The 19809-nt window shown below is 47.1% G+C and overlaps 1 protein-coding gene across 2 annotated transcripts in view; it reads left to right on the forward strand.

The window, feature by feature from the left end:
- The window catches only part of ptk7b (protein tyrosine kinase 7b), a 359270-nt gene that overhangs the window by 314226 nt on the left and 25235 nt on the right, over window positions 1-19809 (forward strand). For both annotated transcript variants that reach the window (XM_085998043.1, XM_085998042.1), the window contains exons 15-16: window positions 6361-6516; window positions 7991-8223. In XM_085998043.1, the coding sequence (XP_085854169.1) occupies window positions 6361-6516; window positions 7991-8223 (389 nt within the window). The remainder of the gene's footprint in view (window positions 1-6360; window positions 6517-7990; window positions 8224-19809) is intronic.

Consider the following 19809-nt stretch of genomic DNA (forward strand, 5'->3'; position numbering starts at 1 on the left):
TGGACCAAAAATAAAAGTTCTAAATTGGGGGAAGGCCGATTTTAATATGATAAGGCAGGATCTGGCCAAAGTGGACTCGGATCAGCTACTTGTAGGAAAATCCACATCAGAGCAGTGGGAGTCATTCAGAAAGGAAATAGAGACGAGTACAACGCCAACATGTTCCCGTAAAGGTCAAGGGTGGGACCAACAAGCCCAGGGAACCCTGGATGTCAAGGGATATACAAGAATGGATTAGGAATAAAAGGGAGGCTTTTGGCAGATACAAAGGACTGAAAACAGTGGAAGAGGAGTATAGAAAGTGCAGGGGGGTACTTAAAGAAATTAGGAGAGCGAAGAGGGGGCATGAAAAAACACTGGCGGGCAAAATAAAGGAAAATCCCACAGTGTTTTATAAGTATACCAAGGGCAAGAGGAGAACCAGGGAAAGGGTAAGGCCCATTAGGGACCAAAGTGGCAACCTGTGTGTGGAGCCGGAAGATGTGGGTGAGGTTTTAAATGAATATTTTGCATCTGTGTTCACTTTGGAGAAGGACAATGTAGGCATAGAAATCAGGCAGGGGGATTGTAATATACTTGAACAAATTAGTATTGAGAGGGAGGAGGTACTAGCGGTTTTAGCGGGATTAAAAGTGGATAAATCCCCAGGCCCAGATGAGATGTATCCCAGGCTGCAGTGTGAGGCAAGGGAGGAGATTGCAGGGGCTTGGACACAAATTTTCAGAACCTCTCTGGCCACAGGGGAGGTGCCAGAGGACTGGAGGACAGCTAACGTAGTACCATTATTCAAGAAGGGTAGTAGGGATAAACCAGGGAATTACAGGCCAGTGAGCCTAACATCTGTGGTAGGGAAATTATTGGAAAAAATTCTGAGGGACAGAATTAGTCTCCACTTGGAGAGGCAAGGATTAATCAAGGATAGTCAGCATGGCTTTGTCAGGAGGAGATCATGTCTAACCAATTTGATTGAATTTTTCGAGGGGGTGACTAGGTGCGTGGCTGAGGGTAGTGCAGTTGATGTAGTCTACATGGACTTCAGTAAGGCTTTTGACAAAGTCCCGCATGGGAGACTGGCCAAGAAGGTAAGAGCCCATGGGATCCAGGGCAATTTGGCACATTGGATCCAAAATTGGCTTAGTGGCAGGAGGCAGAGGGTGATGGTCGAAGGTTGTTTTTGTGACTGGAAGCCTGTGTCCAGTGGTGTACCGCAGGGATCGCTGCTGGGTCCTTTGCTGTTTGTAGTGTGCATTAATGATTTAGATATGAATGTAGGAGGTATGATCCGTAAGTTCGCAGATTACATGAAAATTGGTGGAGTGGTAAATAGCGAGGAGGGTAGCCTCAGGCTACAGGACGATATAGACGGGTTGGTCAGATGGGCGGAACAGTGGCAAATGGAATTTAACCTTAAAGTGTGAGGTGATGCATTTTGGAGGGACTAACAAGGCAAGGGAATACACAATGAATGGTAGGATTCTAGGAAGGACAGAGGATCAGAGGGACCTTGGTGTGCATGTACATAGATCCCTGAAGGCAGCAGGACAGGTAGATAAGGTGGTTAAAAAGGCATATGGGATACTTGCCTTCATTAGCCGAGGCATAGAATATAAGAGCAGGGAGGTTATGATGGAGATGTACAAAACGCTAGTTAGGCCACAGCTGGAATACTGTGTGCAGTTCTGGTCGCCACACTATAGGAAGGATGTGATTGCATTGGAGAGGGTGCAGAGGAGATTCACCAGGATGTTACCTGGGATGGAACGCTTCAGCTATGAAGAGAGACTGGACAGGCTGGGGTTGTTTTCCTTAGAGCAGAGAAGGCTGAGGGGGGAACCTGATTGAGGTGTACAAAATTATGAGGGGCATAGATAGGGTAGATAGAAAGGAACTTTTCCCCTTAGTAGAGGGGTCAACAACCAGGGGGCATAGATTCAAGGTAAGGGGCAGGAGGTTTAGAGGGGATTTGAGGAAAAACTTTTTCACCCAGAGGGTGGTTGAGGCAGGAACCCTCACAACATTCAAGAAGCATTTAGATGAGCACTTGAAACGCCATAGCATACAAGGCTACGGACCAAGTGCTGGAAAATGGGATTAGAATAGATGGGGCTTGATGGCCGATGCGGACACGATGGGCCGAAGGGCCTCTTTCTGTGTTGTATAACTCTGACTCTCTCTCAGGTCAGTCAGCCTAATGTCAGTGGTGGGGAAACTTTGACAGACATTAATCCGGGACACAATTGTCACTTGGAAAAATATGGGTTAATAAATGAAAGCAAGCATGAATTTGTTAAAGGCAAATCGTGTTTGACTGACCTGATTGAGTTCTTTGATGAAGTAACGGGAAGGGTTGATGAGGCTAGTGCGGTTGATGTGTATATTGTCTTTCAAAAGGTGTTTGATAAAGTACCACATAATAGAATTATTAGTAAAGTTGATTCCCATGGGATTAAAGGGGCAGTGGCTGCGTGGATACGTAATTGGCTAAGGGACAGAAAACAGAGAGCAGTGATGAATGGTTGTTTTTTCAGACTAGAGTGAAGTGTACCCCAGAGGTCAGTGTTGGGACCACTGCTATTTTTGATATATATTAACGACCTTGACTTGGGTATACAGTGCATATTTTCCAAGTTTGCAGATGACCCAAAATTTGGAAATGTAGTAAAACAGTGAGGAGGATAGTAACAGATTCCAGGAGGACGTAGTCAGACTGCTGAAATGGGCAGATACTTGGCAGATGAAATGTAACGCAGAGAAGTGTGAAGTGGTTCATTTTGGTAGGAAGAATGAGGAGAGGTAATATAAATTAAATGGTACCATTTTAAAAGAGGTGCAGGAACAGAGACCTGGGGATGTATGTACACAAATCTTTGAAGGTGGCAGGACAAGTTGAGAAGGCTGTTAAAAAGGCAGACGGGATGCTTATAGAATGGTTACAGCACGGAAGGCTGCCATTCGGCCTGTCGAGCCCATGCCAGCTCTCTGCAAGAGCACCTCAGCTAGTCCCACTCCCCCGCCCTTTCCCCATAGCCCCGCAAATTTTTTTCTTTCAGGTACTTATCCAACTCCCTTTTGAAAGCCGTGATTGAGTCTGCCTCCACCACCCTTTCAGGCAGTGCATTCCAGATCCTAACCACTCGCTGCGTAAAAAAGTTTTTTCTTATGTCACCTTTGGTTCTTTTGCCAATCACCTTAAATCTGTGTCCTCTGGTTCTCGGCCCCTCTACCAATGGGAACAGTTTCTCTCTATCTGCACTGTCCAGACTCCTTATGATTTTGAACACCTCTATCAAATCTCCTGTCAATCTTCTCTGCTGTAAGGAAAACAACCCCAGCTTCTCCAGTCTATCCACGTAACTGAAGTCCCTCGGCCCTGGAATCATTCTCGTACATCTTTTCTGCACCCTATCTAAGGCTTTCACATCCTTCCTAAAGTGCAGTGCCCAGAATTGGTCACAATACTCCAGTTGAGGTCGAACCAGTGTTTATACAGGTTCATCATCATTTCCACACTTATGTACTCTATACCTCTATTCATGAAGCCCAGGATCCCGTAAGCTTTTTTAACTGCTTTTTCAACTTGCCCTGCCACCTTCAACGATTTGTGCACATTTATCCCCAGGTCTCTCTGTTCATGCACCCCCTTTAGAATTGTACCCTTTAGTTTATATTTCCTCTCCTCTTCATTCTTTCTACCAAAATGTATCACTTCGCACTTTTCTGCGTTAAATTTCATCTGCCACGTGTCCGCCCATTCCACCAGCCTGTCTATGTCCTCTTGAAGTCTATCACTATCCTCCTCACTGTTCACTATACTTCCAAGGTTTGTGTCATCTGCAAATTTTGAAATTGTGCCCTGTACACCCACATTCAAATCATTAATATATATCAAGAAAAGCAGTGGTCCTTGTACTGACCCCTGGGGAACATCACTATATGCCTTCTACCAGTCCGAAAAACAACGGTTCACCACTACTCTCTGTTTCCTGCCGCTTAGCCAATTCCGTATCCATGCTGCCACTGTTCCTTTTATTCCATGGGATTCAACTTTGCTGGCAAGCCTATTATGTGGCACTTTATCAAACACCTTTTGGAAGTCCATGTACACCACGTTAACTGCATTGCCCTCATCAACCCTCTGTTACCTCATCAAAAAACTCGATCAAGTTGGTTAAACACGATTTGCCTTTAATCCTTGGCTTTATAAATAGAGGTATAAACTGCAAAAGCAAGGAAGATACGATAAACCTTTATAAAACACTAGTTAGGCCTCAGCTGGAGAATTGTGGCCAATTCTAGGCACCGCCCTTTAGGAAGGATATCAAGGCCTTGGAGAGGGTGCAGAGGAGATTTACTAGAATGATACCTGGGATGAGGGACTTCAGTGATCTGGATAGAGTGGAGAAGCTGGGACTGTTCTCCTTAGAGCTGATTTGATAGAGGTGTTCAAAATCATCAACAGCTTTGATAGAGTAAATAAGGAGAAACTGTTTACAGTGGCAGAAGGGTCAGTAACCAGAGGACACGGATTTAAGGTAATTGGCTAAAGAACCAGAGGCGACGTGAGGGAAAAAATTACGCAGCGAGTTATGATGATTTAGAATGCACTGCTGGTGCTCATTGACCAGTGGCCCCCCAACTGGAAAGTGTACTTGTGTGGGAGTGAGGCGAGTTTACAATCGCGTGCTGATTTGATATCTCTCCCAATTGTTTAGGTAAATATGGCAAAAATGGCCATTTGGGTACAGGGCTTCTGGCACGTGTAGACCCACACTCCAGCGAGGGTTGGGGCCTGCAGAAGAGGGCAGGAAAAATTTGGAACGGAGGGTCTTTTTGACCAGGATCAAGAAGTAAATGGTAATCTCTGTTTATTTAGTTCCAAAAGCTCTGGAACTGTGCGGTGGGTGGGGGTGAGTGACATGGTTGTAATTTAATGTTAGTATTCAGATGATAGCATTTGTAAGAACTAGGCTTGTTGCACTCACTCCCTCCCTACCTTTTGGTGTTTGTTAGTCTCAGTCATGCTGTTGGAAGCGTTGGCATCAATGGCATTAACTGAATACTGTGTGCAATAATGTATCACTTGCAGGTCAGGGACAGCCTCTTTGCAGATGGGATACCAGGCTGGAATGGTACTTGGAGAATTGTTATGTGATCACCAATGGCTGGTAGTGAGCAACAGCCTCAAACACCCTTGGGGGTGTTTTCTTTATAATGCAGCAGCCTTCCTTTTTAATTGTATGACTGAGGTTTCCCATTTGATACCACATTTAAAATGCTTCAATCTTGCAGCAACCACACAGTTCTCCCTCTGTTAGCTGTGCTTTTAATGAACTTGACTGCATGTACATCCATGAAAATGTGGCTGTATCAATCTGCTTTCAGGTTAAAGATCCTTGTTTCTGCAAAATAAATGTGCAGACTTTAACCTGCAACATTTGCACTCAGTATGAATCAGAGGTTTGTGTTACGCAGCAACCCTACCAAGACTGGTACCTATCAGAAATGTTGAATTTGGGAGGGGGGGGGGGGGCGCCGTGGAGAGATGTGTAGAGGTCACTCTCCTGAGACGGGAGCAGTTTTAGCAGTTAAATATATTTGTGCTGTATGATACTTCACCTGCCATGAGAATGCAGGGATTAAATTAGAAAGCAAAATGTATGAATGGAAAATTGTTTTATGTATGGATGCAAGTGTGTGTGTGTTTGTAAAGGATTATGGGTGAGACCACACCTTGAGTATTGTGTGCAGTTTTGGTCGCCTTATCTGAGGAAGCATGTTTTTGCTATGGAGGGAGTGCAGCGAAGATTCACCAGACTGACACCTGCGATGGCAGGAATGACATATGAGAAGAGATTGGGTCGATTAGGCTTATATTCGCTAGAGTTTAGAAGAATGAGAGGGGATCTCATTGAAACTTATAACATTCTAATAGGACTAGACAGACTAGATGCAGGAAGGATGTTCCCGATGGCGGGGGAGTCCAGAACCAGGGGTCACAGTCTAAGGATAAGGGGTAAGCCATTTAGGACAGAGATGAGAAGGAATTTCTTCACCCAGAGAGTGGTGAACCTGTGGAATTCTCTACCACAAAAGGCAGTTGAGGCCAATTCATTAAATATATTCAAGAAGGAGTTAGATATATTTCTTAAGGCTAAAGGGATCAAGGGATATGGGGAGAAAGCAGGGACAGGGTACTGAATTTGGATGATCAGCCATGATCTCATTAAATGGCGGAGCAGGCTCGAGGGGCCGAATAGCCTACTCCTGCTCCTATTTTCTAAGTTTCTACTATAACGGTACATATAGCTGGATTAAACGCATGTTTTTACAGCTTCATTTTTTTCCCCTTTGAATGTACAGGTGGGACTGTGCAGCAGAATGGCCAGCTAATGGCTGAGATTCAGGAGGAGGCATCCATTAACAACATCAGTATGACTGTCGTGCCCAACAAGCGCCACAGCATGCACGATAAACTGCACTTTCCTCGTTCAAACCTCCAGACAATCACAACCCTGGGTATGTAGTGAAGACATGATTTGTGTAAGGAAGGGGAACTCTTTTAAGAAATTCCCTCACCTCTCTTCTCCCACTGTCTTTTTCCAGCAATTAAATTGACAAATTCCTGCCATAACATGAATGTAAAGATTGTGAGATGGCCAATATCCTACAACACATGTTGCAGCTATTTTGTCTAATGTCTCCACTATTGTAATCATGGTAATCGTGTGCCAGATCAGAGGTGCGATGTTGGAATATTGCAATATACTAATGGAACACCATTATATAATTTCAATAAACATTGCAGACAGTAGTGATGTGTGAACCTATTGAGTAGGAATCTGATTTCTCCACTACTTGCCATGACATGTAACAATTGCGTAGTATCACCGGTTACATATTTTGTAAGGTCTGCTAAACAGAGGGTGTTTCAACAAATGCCCTATTGGCATGCTATCTGCTCTCAAGATGACTGACTGCCTTCTTAAAAATTGAAGTGGAGGTAGAGAAAACTGAGGTTAAGCCTTAAATTCACATGGCGATCTCTGTTCAAGGAAACATATTTTGTTGGGTGCCTAGTGGGTTAACATACTGGCTTTTTAACTTTTTGAGACCTGGGCTTCACTCCAGCCCACGCTTATGGGCCTGCAAGTCTCCTCTGTTTGCTATGTAAGGATTCTATACGTTTGAACAGTCTTCCCACATTGAATACTGTTGGTGCAGAGTTAAAGGAACACAAACTGGGGGTTGAACCTAGACTTTTTTTATGGCTTATTTCCACATCGGGCAGTAACTTTAGCAATGAGGGATTTAAAAATATACTGCCCACCCTCAATGGCAGACTTGATGTGTAAGTGTACTTTATGATATGGTGCTGAATGTTACAAGCCAGGAAGGTCGCAGGTTCAATCTTGTTCTGTGCTGTGTTAGCTTCACATTAACATACCGATTGAGATCGGCTACAGTTGATTTAAGGAGCTAGAACAAATGAGCCAGGGTTCATATTTCTAACTGCTGTTCAATCACTTACATGTGCATGGACATTGAGAACTAAATCTGTCTCAGCTATGATGTCTACCAGGGCCAGGAACTTGCCTTTCAGGTACTTGGGCTGTTAATTCTTGTGCAATTGTATCACAGCCTAAGTAAGCATCTGCAGCGGAGGGGTGAGTGTTCCCATGAGGAAATACTTGGCCTTCAAGTGTTTCTCCAAAAGAAACTCTCCCACCTGAGAAGGATACTCAATGTGCTGGAACCTGCATGCTATGATTACTGAGTGGTCCATGTCAATGGAGCACTTTACTGCAGCGCCTTGATCATGCCTATTTTTAGTGGCTTGACCAATTTTTACTTCTGTGTCTGCAGACTGTGGAATTTTATTTCCGCTAAAACATACATTCTGTCAAAAACAAATGATTCCCCTCAATATATGGTGCTGATGTTTTAAATTTGACACACCATTCAACCTTTGCTTTTACATTTGTAATTGCAGGAAAAGGAGAGTACGGCGAGGTCTTCTTGGCCAAAGCCAAAGGGATCGACAAAGGTGAGCCAGAGATGGTGGTCCTCGTGAAGAGTCTGACCACACGGGACGAACAGCTGCAGCTAGAATTCCGTCGAGAGTTCGAGATGTTCAGTAAAATGAATCACAACCATGTCGTGAGATTGCTGGGCCTGTGCCGTGAAATGGAGCCCCACTACATGATCACTGAATATGTTGATCTGGTAAGAGACTCGAGGAGGATCTGCTCCATTGTACTGTCAGTCAGCTCTGAAAATGTAACCATTGCGTCTTGAAATGTTTTAATCCGGCACAATTTGTGAACAAATCTTGTGAATGGAGATTCTGCTTGTACATTTGGAACCAAAAATCCAGTTATCTTTTTTTTTTTACACAGAGCATTGCTTTCAAACTGCCCAAACTTTGAAGGAATTACATAGAAACATAGAAGATAGGAGCAGGAGTAGGCCATTCGGCCCCTCGAGCCTGCTCCACCATTTAATGAGATCATGGCTGATCATCCAAATTCAGTACCCTGTCCCTGCTTTCTCCCCATATCCCTTGATCCCTTTAGCCTTAAGAAATATATCTAACTCCTTCTTGAATATATTTAATGAATTGGCCTCAACTGCCATTTGTGGTAGAGAATTCCACAGGTTCACCACTCTCTGGGTGAAGAAATTCCTCCTCATCTCAGTCTTAAATGGCTTACCATTTATCCTTAGACTGTGACCCCTGGTTCTGGACTCCTCGCCATCAGGAACATCCTTCCTGCATCTAGTCTGTCTAGTCCTGTTAGAATGTTATAAGTTCCAATGAGATCCCCTCTCATTCTTCTAAACTCTCGCGAATATAAGTCTAATCGACCCAATCTCTCTTCATATGTCATTCCTGCCATCCCAGGTATCAGTCTGGTGAATCTTCGCTGCACTCTCTCCATGGCAAGAACACCCAGGTCCGATAAGGCGACCAAAACTGCACACAATACTGAAGGTGTGGTCTCACCAAGGCCCTGTACAACTGCAGCATGACATCCTTGCTCCTGTACTCGAATCCTCTCGCTATGAAGGCCAACACACCATTTGCCTTCTTAACCACCTGCTCCACCTGCATGCTTACCTTCAGCGACTGGTGCACAAGGGCACCCAGGTCTCGTTGCACTTCCCCTTTTCCCAATCTATTGCCGTTCAGATAATAATCTGCCTTCCTGTTTTTGCCACCAAAGTGGATAACCTTGCATTTATCCACATTATACTGCATCTGCCCAATCACCCAACCTGTCCAAATCATACTGGAGTTTCTCTGCATTCTCCTCACAGCACACACGCCCACCCAGCTTTATGTCATCTGCAAACTTGGAGATATTACATCTAGTTCCCTCGTCTAGATCATTAATATATATTGTGAATAGCTGGGGTCCTAGCACCGATCCCTGCGGTACCCCACTAATCACTGCCTGCCACTCGGAAAAAGACCAGTTTATTCCAACTCTTTGCTTCCTGTCTGCCAACTAGCTCTCTATCCAAGTCAGTACCTTACCCCCAATCCCATGTGCTTTAACTTTGCACGCTAATCTCTTATGCGGGACCTTATCGAAAGCCTTCTGAAAGTCCAAAAAAAACCCACATCCACTGGTTCTCCCGTATCTATTCTACCAGTTACATCCTCAAAAAGTGCCAGTAGATTAGTCAAGCACGATTTACCTTTTGTAAATCCATGTTGACTTTGTCCGATCCTGTCACTGTTTTCCAAGTGCTCTGCTATTACATCTTTTATAATGAACTCTAGCATTTTACCCACTACCGATGTCAGGCTTAACGGTCTATAATTCCCTGTTTTCTCTCTACCACCTTTTTTAAATAGTGGGGTTACATTAGCTATCCTCCAATCCATGGGAACTGTTCCAGAGTCGATAGAATTTTGGAAGATGACCAGCAATGCATCTTATTTCCTAGGCCACTTCCTTAAGTATCCTAGGATGTAGATTATCAGGCCCTGGGGATTTATTGGCCTTCAATCCCATCAATTTCCCTAACACCATTTCCCTACAAATACTGATTTCATTCAGTTCCTCCCTCTCATTAGACCCTATGTTCCCCGACATCTCTGGGAGGTTATTTGTGTCCTCCTTTGTGAAGACACAACCAAAGTATGTATTTAATTGGTCAGCCATTTCTTTGTTCCCCATTATAAATTCCCCTGATTCTGACTGCAAGGGACCTACGCTTGACTTCACCAATCTTTTTCTCTTCACATATCTATAGAAGCTTTTTACAGTCAGTTTTTATGTTCCCTGCAAGCTTACTCTCATATTCAATTTTCCCCCTCTTAATTCCCCCTTTGTTCTCCTTTGCTGAATCCTAAACTGCTCCCAATCCTCAGGTTTGCTGCTTTTTCTGGCCAATTTATATGTCCTCTCCTTGGATCTTATGCTATCCCTAATTTCCCTTGTTTGCCACAGTTGAGTCACCTTTTTTGTTTTATTTTTATGCCAAACAGGGATGAACAAATTCTGTAGTTCATCCATGTGATCTTTAGATGTTTGCCATTGCCTATCCACCGTCAACCCTTTAAGTAACGTTCCCCAATCCATCCTAGCCAACTCGCGCCTCATACCATCATAGTTTCCTTTATTTAAATTCGGGACCCTAGTCTCCGAGTCAACTACTTCACTCTCCATCTTAATGAAGAATTCTATCATATTATGATCGCTCCTCCCCAAGGGCCCTTGCACAACAAGATTGCTAATATATCCTTTCTCATTACATAATACCCAGTCTAAGATAGCCTGATCTCTAGTTGGTTCCTCGACATATTGGTCCAGGAAACTATCCCGTATACACTCTAGGAATTCCTCCTCCACAGCATTGTTACTAATTTGGTTAGCCCAATCTATATGTAGATTAAAGTCACCCATGATAACTGCTGTGCCCTTATTGCACGCATCTCTAATTTCCCGTTTAATGCCATCCCCAACCTCAGCATTACTGTTTGGGGGTCTGTATACAACTCCCACTAACATTTTCTGCCCCTTGGTATTTCTCAGCTCTACCCATACAGATTCCGCATCATCAGAGCTAATATCCTTCCTTACTATTGTGTTAATCTCCTCTTTAACCAACAATGCTACCCCACCTCCTTTTCCCTTTTGCCTGTCCTTCCTGAATTCCCAGCCTTGGTCACCCTGGAGCCATGTTTCTGTAATCCCAATTATAACATATCCGTTAACATCTATTTGCGCAGCTAATTCATCCACCTTATTACGAATGTTCCTCGCATTAAGACACAAAGCCTTCAGGCTTGTTTTTTTGACACTCTTAAGTCCTTTTAGAATTATTATTTACTGTAGCCCTGTTTGATTTACACCCTTGATTTCTCTGCCTTCCACTTTTGCTTTTCTCCTTCCTGTCTTTTGTTTCTATCCTTGCTTCCCTTTCCTCTGTCTCCTTGCACAGGTTCCCAACACCCCCCCCCCCCCCCCCCCTGCCATTTTAATTTAAACACTCCCCCTAGCACATCGGTCCCAGTCCTGCCCAGGTGCAAATTGTCCAGTTTGTACTGGTCCCACCTCCCCCAGAACCGGTTCCAATGTCCCAGGAATTTGAATCCCCCCCCTTGCACCATTCCTGTAGCCACGTATTCATCTGAAATATCCTTCTATTTCTACTCTGGCTAGCACGTGGCACTGGTAGCAATCCTGAGATTACTACCTTTGTGGTCCTATTTTTTAATTTACCTCCTAACTCCCTATATTCAGCTTTTAGGACCTCATCCTGTTTTTTCCTATATCGTTGGTACCTATATGCACTACGACAACTGGCTGTTCACCCTCCCCCCTCCAGAATGCCCTGCAGCCGCCCCGAGACATCCTTGACCCTTGCACCAGGGAGGCAACATACCATCCTGGAGTCTCATTTGCGGCCGCAGAAATGCCTATCTATTGCCCTTACAATAGAATCCCCTATCACTATAGCTCTCCCGCTCTTTTTCCTCCCATCCTGTGCAGCAGAACCACCCATGGTGCCAGGAAGTTGGCGGCTGCTGCTGCCTTCCCCTGATAAGCCTGATGTATATTAATGATGATCTGGATGAGGGAACTAGATATAATATCTCCAAGTTTGCAGACGACACAAAGCTGGGTGGGCGTGTGTGTTGTGAGGAGGATGCCAAGAAACTCCAGTATGATTGGGCAGAAGCATGGCAGATGCCATATAACGTAGATAAATACGAGGTTATCCACTTTGGTGTCAAAAACAAGAAGGCAGATTGTTATCTGAATGGCAATAGATTGGGAGAAGAGGAAGTGCAACGAGACCTGGGCGTCCTTGTGCACCAGTCGCTGAAGGTAAGCATGCAGGTGCAGCAGGTGGTTAAGAAGGCAAATGCTATGTTGGCCTTTGTAGCGAGAGGGTTTGAGTACAGGAACAAGGATGTCTTGCTGCAGTTGTACAGGGCCTTGGTGAGACCACATCTTGAGTATTGTGTGCAGTTTTGGTCGCCTTATCTGAGGAAGGATGTTCTTGCCATGGAAGGAGTGCAGCGAAGATTCACCAAGCTAATACCTGGGATGGCAGGAATGATGTATGAGGAGAGATTGGGTCGATTGGGCTTGTACTCGCTGGAGTTTAGAAGAACGAGAGGGGATCTCATTGAAACTTATAAAATTCTAACAGGACTAGACAGACTAGATGCAGGAAGGATGTTCCCGATGGTCGGGGAGTCCAGAACCAGGGGTCACAGTCTAAGGATAAGGGGTAAGCCATTTAGGACAGAGGTGTGGTAAACCACTGTAGTTCACTGTGTTCACTTGTTGTTGTTGTTGTTGCTGTTGTTGTTGTTGTTGTCGTTCACTCTTGTTTCACTGTTACGTCTGACTATGCCTCAGCTGACTCCGCCCTCGGCTACCGAGTATAAGGACGGCCGCATGGCAGCTCCAGGCATTCGGTCGTCCACTAGAGGCATAGTCCTGATCTGTCTGAAGTGCAATTCAGTAGTTAATAAAAGCCTGTCGTTCTGAACTCTGCTCGGCCTCTTATTAGAATTGATAGCGCATCAATTTTATTAACTACTGGAAAAAAAAAAATAATAATAATAACGATGCTGCAGATACTTAAGATCAAGTGCCTGGAACTCGACCCGCAAGAACCGGACTCGACTGCTAAGTTCTCGCACTGGCTGAACTGTTTTGAGTCCTTTCTGGCTGCATCCGGCGAGACCGACGCCGACAAGCTCAGGGTGCTGAATTCTAAAGTAAACCACCGAGCTTTTGCCCTTATCCGGGATGCTACGAGCTACCAGGGGGCTATCGACATTTTGAAGGAGCAATACGCACGCCCGGTCAACTATGTTTACGCAAGACATCTCCTGGGGTCTCGCAAACAACAGCCCGGGGAACCCACAGAAGCATACATACGGGCGCTGAAGGAACTCGGCCGAGCCTGCGAATGCAAGCAAGTATCAGCCACGGAACATACAGAGGAGCTCATCCGTGACGCCCTCGTTGCGGGCCTCAGGTCCATTCACACACGGCAGCGATTGCTGGAAAGTAGCAAGCTCGACCTGAAGAAGGCGATTTCACTCACCCTTTCGTTGGACGTAGCCCACCGGAACATGGAGGCCTACTCCCCGGACCGCGCGGCCGCCTCATGGATGCCGCAGCCGCCGCCATCTTGGGACGCGGCGCCGCCACGGGCCCCGGCCTCAACTGCTGCAGCGATGTCCCGCCCGAGCCAGAAATGTTATTTCTGTGGCCAAACCAAACACCCCAGGGCGCGCTGCCCGGCGAAAAACGCGGTCTGCTCTGCCTGCGGTAAGAAGGGACACTACGCTGGCGTCTGCAGAAGTCAGAAGACCCCTACCTCCAGCAGCGCCGCGTGCGATTCGTGGGAGCGGCCATCTTGCCTTCCTCCAGCCTCGTGGGGATCGGGATCGTCATGGGCGCCGCCATTTTGTCCTTCTTCTCCGACGCCGCCATTTTGTCCGCCATTTTGCCAACGGGCCCCCGACTCACCCACCGCCGCCTCACCGGGGTTCTACAGCGACGCTCCCGACTCCACAGCGGCCTCCATTATGCTGGATCAATCCAGACCCCATCAGCTAGCCAGGTCCACGATGGACATCCAGGTAAATGGCCGCGCCACAACTTGCCTTTTTGATTCCGGGAGCACGGAGAGCTTCATACACCCTGATACGGTACGGCATTATTCCCTCTCGGTCCGGCCAACGCGCCATCGGATCTCCATGGCCTCAAAATCTCACTCAGCAGACGTCGGCGGCTACTGCGTAGTGACCCTCTCGGTGAAGGGCTCCGTTTATAAAAATGTAAAGCTATTCGTCCTGCCACATCTCTGCGCTGCCGTTCTGCTGGGGTTGGACTTTCATTGTCACTTTAAGAGCGTCACCTTGACATACGGTGGACCTCTTCCCCCGCTCACTGTCTGCAACCAGCAGTTTTTAAATTGCCCGCCGCGCCCCACCTGTAGTCTCTCCACCCTCAAAATCACAACCCCCCCCCCCCCCCGTTCGCCAACCTCACCCGCGACTGCAAGCCTATCGCCACAAAGAGCAGGCGATACAGCACCGGGGACAGATCCTTCATAAGATCTGAGGTGACGCGGCTCCTGAAAGAGGGGATTATTGAGGATAGTACCAGCCCCTGGCGAGCTCAGGTGGTAGTCGTTAAGACTGGCAACAAGCAGCGCCTGGTCATTGACTACAGCCAGACTATCAACAAGTACACCCAGTTGGACGCATACCCTCTCCCCCGCATAGCCGACATGGTTAATAAGATAGCGCAATATCGCGTTTTCTCGACCATTGACCTCAAGGCAGCATACCACCAAATCCCTATCCGCCCCGAGGACCGCCAGTACACAGCTTTCGAGGCAAACGGCCGTCTTTTTCACTTCCTCAGGGTTCCTTTCGGCGTCACCAACGGTGTCTCCGTCTTCCAGAGGGAGATGGACCGGATGGTCGACGAGAATGCGTTACAGGCCACGTTTCCCTACCTGGACAACGTGACCATCTGCGGCCATGACCTGCAGGACCATGATGCCAATCATGATAAGTTCCTTCGCACGGCCCAACTCCTAAACCTCACGTACAACAAGAAAAAGTGCATATTCCGCACAGCCCGCCTCGCTATCCTTGGTTGCGTGGTGGAACACGGAGTCATCGGCCCTGACCCTGACCGGATGCGCCCATTGATGGAACTTCCCCTGCCCCACTGTCTCAAGGCCCTCAAAAGGTGCCTGGGCTTCTTTTCCTATTACGCCCAGTGGGTCCCTCATTATGCGGACAAAGCCCGTCCACTTATCAAGTCCACCTCCTTCCCCCTGACGGCGGAGGCCCGCTCAGCCTTTCACCGTATAAAAGACGACATTGCCAAGGCCACCATGCACTCGGTAGACGAGTCCATCCCCTTCCAGGTGGAGAGCGATGCATCCGACTTTGCCCTGGCCGCTACCCTTAACCAGGCGGGAAGACCCGTGGCCTTTTTTTCACGAACCCTCCAGGGCTCCGAACTCAGACACTCCTCTGTGGAAAAAGAGGCCCAGGCCATTGTGGAGGCGGTGCGCCACTGGCGGCACTACCTGGCTGGAAAACGATTTACCCTGCTTACTGACCAACGTTCAGTCGCTTTCATGTTCAACAACAAGCAGAGGGGCAAAATCAAAAATGACAAGATCTTGAGGTGGAGAATTGAACTTTCCACCTACAATTACGACATCTTGTACCGGCCCGGGAAACTCAACGAACCCTCAGATGCTCTATCGCGAGGCACATGCGCCACCGCGCAGATCGATAGACTACGGGGCCTCCACAACGACCTCTGCCACCCGGGGGTCACCAGGTTCTTCCATTTCATTAAAGGCCGCAACCTGCCTTACTCCATCGAGGAGGTCAGGACCATGACCAGGAGCTGCCCAGTCTGTGCAGAGTGCAAGCCGCGCTTCTATACGCCTGACAGAGCAAACCTGATCAAGGCCACCCGCCCTTTTGAGCGCCTGAGTGTCGACTTTAAAGGGCCCCTCCCCTCCTCTGACCGTAATGTGTACTTCCTCAACATAGTTGATGAGTACTCCCGTTTCCCTTTCGCCATCCCCTGCCCGGACACGACCACCGCTACGGTCATTAAATGCCTGCACAACCTCTTTGCTCTGTTCGGTTTTCCCAGCTATATTCATAGCGACCGGGGCTCGTCCTTCATGAGCGACGAACTCCGTCAGTACCTGCTCATGAGAGGTATTGCCTCAAGCCGGACCACCAGCTACAACCCCCGGGGGAACGGACAGGTTGAAAGAGAAAACGCGACGGTTTGGAAGGCGGCCCTCCTAGCCTTAAAATCTAGGGGCCTTCTGACCTCCCGTTGGCAGGATGTCCATCCGGTCGCTGCTGTGTACGGCCACCAACGCCACCCCCCATGAGCGAATGTTCGTTTTTCCCCGGAGGTCCACATCCGGTACCTCACTACCACACTGGCTGACGTCTCCAGGGCCCGTCCTGCTGAGGAAACATGTAAGGTCCCACAAAACGGCTCCCCTGGTAGAGAAGGTTCACCTCCTCCATGCCAACCCCCAGTACGCCTACGTGGCATACTCGGACGGGCGGGAGGATACAGTCTCCATTAGAGATCTGGCACCCTCGGGGTCCACTGACCCGTCACCATTGCCCTCCACCACGACCCCCTTCGACACGGCCCAAAATTCAGTAGACCAAATTCTCACCCCTATCCATTCCACCCCAGTAGACGGCATGCCGCGACCCCAGGACCACTCGCCCACCCAACACCAAAGGGGACGATACACCGGTGCCCGACCCCGCTCAAGACGCGTCGTTGGAAGCTGTAACATCGCAACCGTCGCCACGAAGATCTCGACGGCAAACGAGGCCGCCCGACAGACTCGCCTACTCGAACTTTTGATACACTTCACCCCGCCGGACTTAATTTTAAACGAGGGGTGAATGTGGTAAACCACTGTAGTTCACTGTGTTCACTTGTTGTTGTTGCTGTTGTTGTTGTTGTTGTCGTTCACTCTTGTTTCACTGTTACGTCTGACTATGCCTCAGCTGACTCCGCCCTCGGCTACCGAGTATAAGGACGGCCGCATGGCAGCTCCAGGCATTCGGTCGTCCACTAGAGGCATAGTCCTGATCTGTCTGAAGTGCAATTCAGTAGTTAATAAAAGCCTGTCGTTCTGAACTCTGCTCGGCCTCTTATTAGAATTGATAGCGCATCAAGAGATGAGGAGGAATTTCTTCACCCAGAGAGTGGTGAACCTGTGGAATTCTCTACCACAGAAGGCAGTAGAGGCCAATTCATTAAATATATTCAAGAAGGAGTTGGATATATTTCTTAAGGCTAAAGGGATCAAGGGATATGGGGAGAAAGCAGGGACAGGGTACTGAATTTCGATGATCAGCCATGATCTCATTGAATGGCGGAGCAGGCTCGAGGGGCCGAATGGCCTACTCCTGCTTCTATCTTCTGTCTCTTTTTTTAAGCCATCTCCCTCAACAATATCCAAAGTGGTATATCTGTTTGAGAGGGGGATGGCCACAGGGGACCCCTGCACTACCTGCCTGCGCCTACTACTCTGCCTGGTGGTCACCCATTCCCTTCCTGCCTGTGGAGCCTTTACCTGCTGTGTGACCAACTCATTAAACATGGTATCCACGATGTGCTCAGCATCACGACTGCTCCAGTATGTATCCATTCGCAGCTCCAGTGCCGCAATGCGGTCTGCCAGTATCTGCAGCTGGATACACTTCCCGCACACAAGGTCGTCAGGGACACAGGAAGTGTCCCTGATTTCCCACATAGCGCAGGAGGAGCATGCCACGGGGCCGAGCTGTGCTGCCATGACTTAACTGTCAAACTATAGAGTATAAATACTCAGCTGGCCGTACTCACCCAATCAGCTGCTTCCTCTTGCCCGCGTCATTTTTGAATTGTGACGTGGCTCTGGAACCACCAGTCTGTGAGATTGGTATGCCTCTGAGGAAAAAGCCAGCGAAAGTGAGTTTAAATAGTCACTGTACCGCCGCTCTCTCCGCTCCCGACACCGGCCTCTGAGGGAAAAAAGCCCCTTATTATTAAGCTAAACACTAAGGGTCCTGAATTAGTTGGTAAGTTGTTAATGCTTGCTCTTCTGTCTGAGTTGATACTACATATTGATTCAATCTTTGTGTCAAGCTTGGCTCAGTGGTAGCACTCTCACCTCAGCAGGTTGAGTTCGAGCCCCACTCCAGAGACTTAAGCACAAAATCTAGGCTGATACTTCAGTGCCGTACCGAGGGAGTGCTGCACTGCCGGAGGTGTTGTCCTTTGGATGAGACATTAAACTGAGGCACCGTCTGCCCTCACAGGTGAACATTAAAGATCCCACGGCACCATTCAAAGATCAGGGGAGTTCTTCCAGTATCCTGGCCAATATTTATCCCTCAAACAACACCAAAACCAGATAATCTAGTCAATTATTTCATTGCTGTCTGTGGGACCTTGATGTGTACAAATTGGCTGCCATGTTTCCTACATTGGAACAGTGACGACACTTCGAGTATTACATTGACTGTAAAGCACTTTGGGACGTCCTGAAGTCATGAAAGATCATGAAATGCAAGTTTTCTTTCTTTAAACCTTGCCGTGCTGTTCTGCCTCTTGTGAAAGCTCGATTGCACTGGGTGTCCTTTATCAATCTGAAATTTTCAGACCTGATGGTATTTCTGCTCGCAGCTTCTATAATTATAACGATCAGAGTTGCTAAACACAACTTGTCAAAGTATAAACTCGTGTCATTCTCTCCCCTCTAGCAACTGCACTCTTTTTGGTCTCTTACTAAAACTCCCTCTCGCTCCCGCTCTGTCCCAGCTTCTGTGATTTCTCCTCCACCCTGGTGGTACAGTAGCTGGCTGTCCTAAAGACAAATCTGACCTTTCTGGTTAAGGTTTCTCCTCCCCCTCTAATCACAATGATCTGGGTAACAGAACCTTTTCCCATTGCTGTATTGTGTTCCACTATTATGACTGAAACCAAGTTTTATCCCCACTATGCTATTGGATTTTCAACTTTCCTTCCGGCGTTTTCGATGTGCCCTTTAAAGTTGAGCCAACCCAGCTTTCCTTCTTACCATTCTGACTACTGCCCTCTTACCAGTGAAGTTTTAGAAGCTGCAGTTAATTCTCAAGTTATCCATTCATTTGAAAGTTCCGGCCTAATCTATGAATGATCATTAGTAGTCATGCCATTGATCTTAGTGCCTATATTGCAACCCTGTTCTTGAACACTTTGGTAAACCATTCTTCTTACCTTCAGCATCTCTAATTTCTTAAAAGGGTTTGGCACAATGCAATTCTAAACAATTTAGTGTCCTATGACCTACCATCAAAGCTATGTTCATGGCTGTTTTGTTTTCCTTTAAATGTCTTTATCTCCAGTTGAAAGTTTATCGTCTTTTCCATGAACTCAGCAGTTCCCCAGGGCCCTGTACCCTCTCCCACTCTTGTTTCTTCGTATCAGTAATCTCCTGTAGTCATCATTCAGCCTTATCCATTCTTTTGCTTTTGATTCCACTCCACGCTCGCTAACTTTCTTTAGATCGAATGCCTTCAGTCCGACGACTCATAACCTTTGGTTCTCAGTGTCTTGACCTCATATGCCCTTCAAAAAGAACAGTGACTTTTTTTCAGCTCTTCAGAGACACAATTTCTTCATGTTTCTCTCCAGCCTAACCGGCTGCTTCCATCTTTTACCTTTGAGCGCACCTGTAGTCCTCCATTTATTGACCATCTCTTCTGATCTCAAATGGACC

Source organism: Somniosus microcephalus, chromosome 9, assembly GCF_052327205.1.
Source record: "Somniosus microcephalus isolate GS21.2 chromosome 9, FLI_Smic_1.0, whole genome shotgun sequence".
In the NCBI taxonomy this organism is placed as follows: Eukaryota; Metazoa; Chordata; class Chondrichthyes; order Squaliformes; family Somniosidae; genus Somniosus; species Somniosus microcephalus.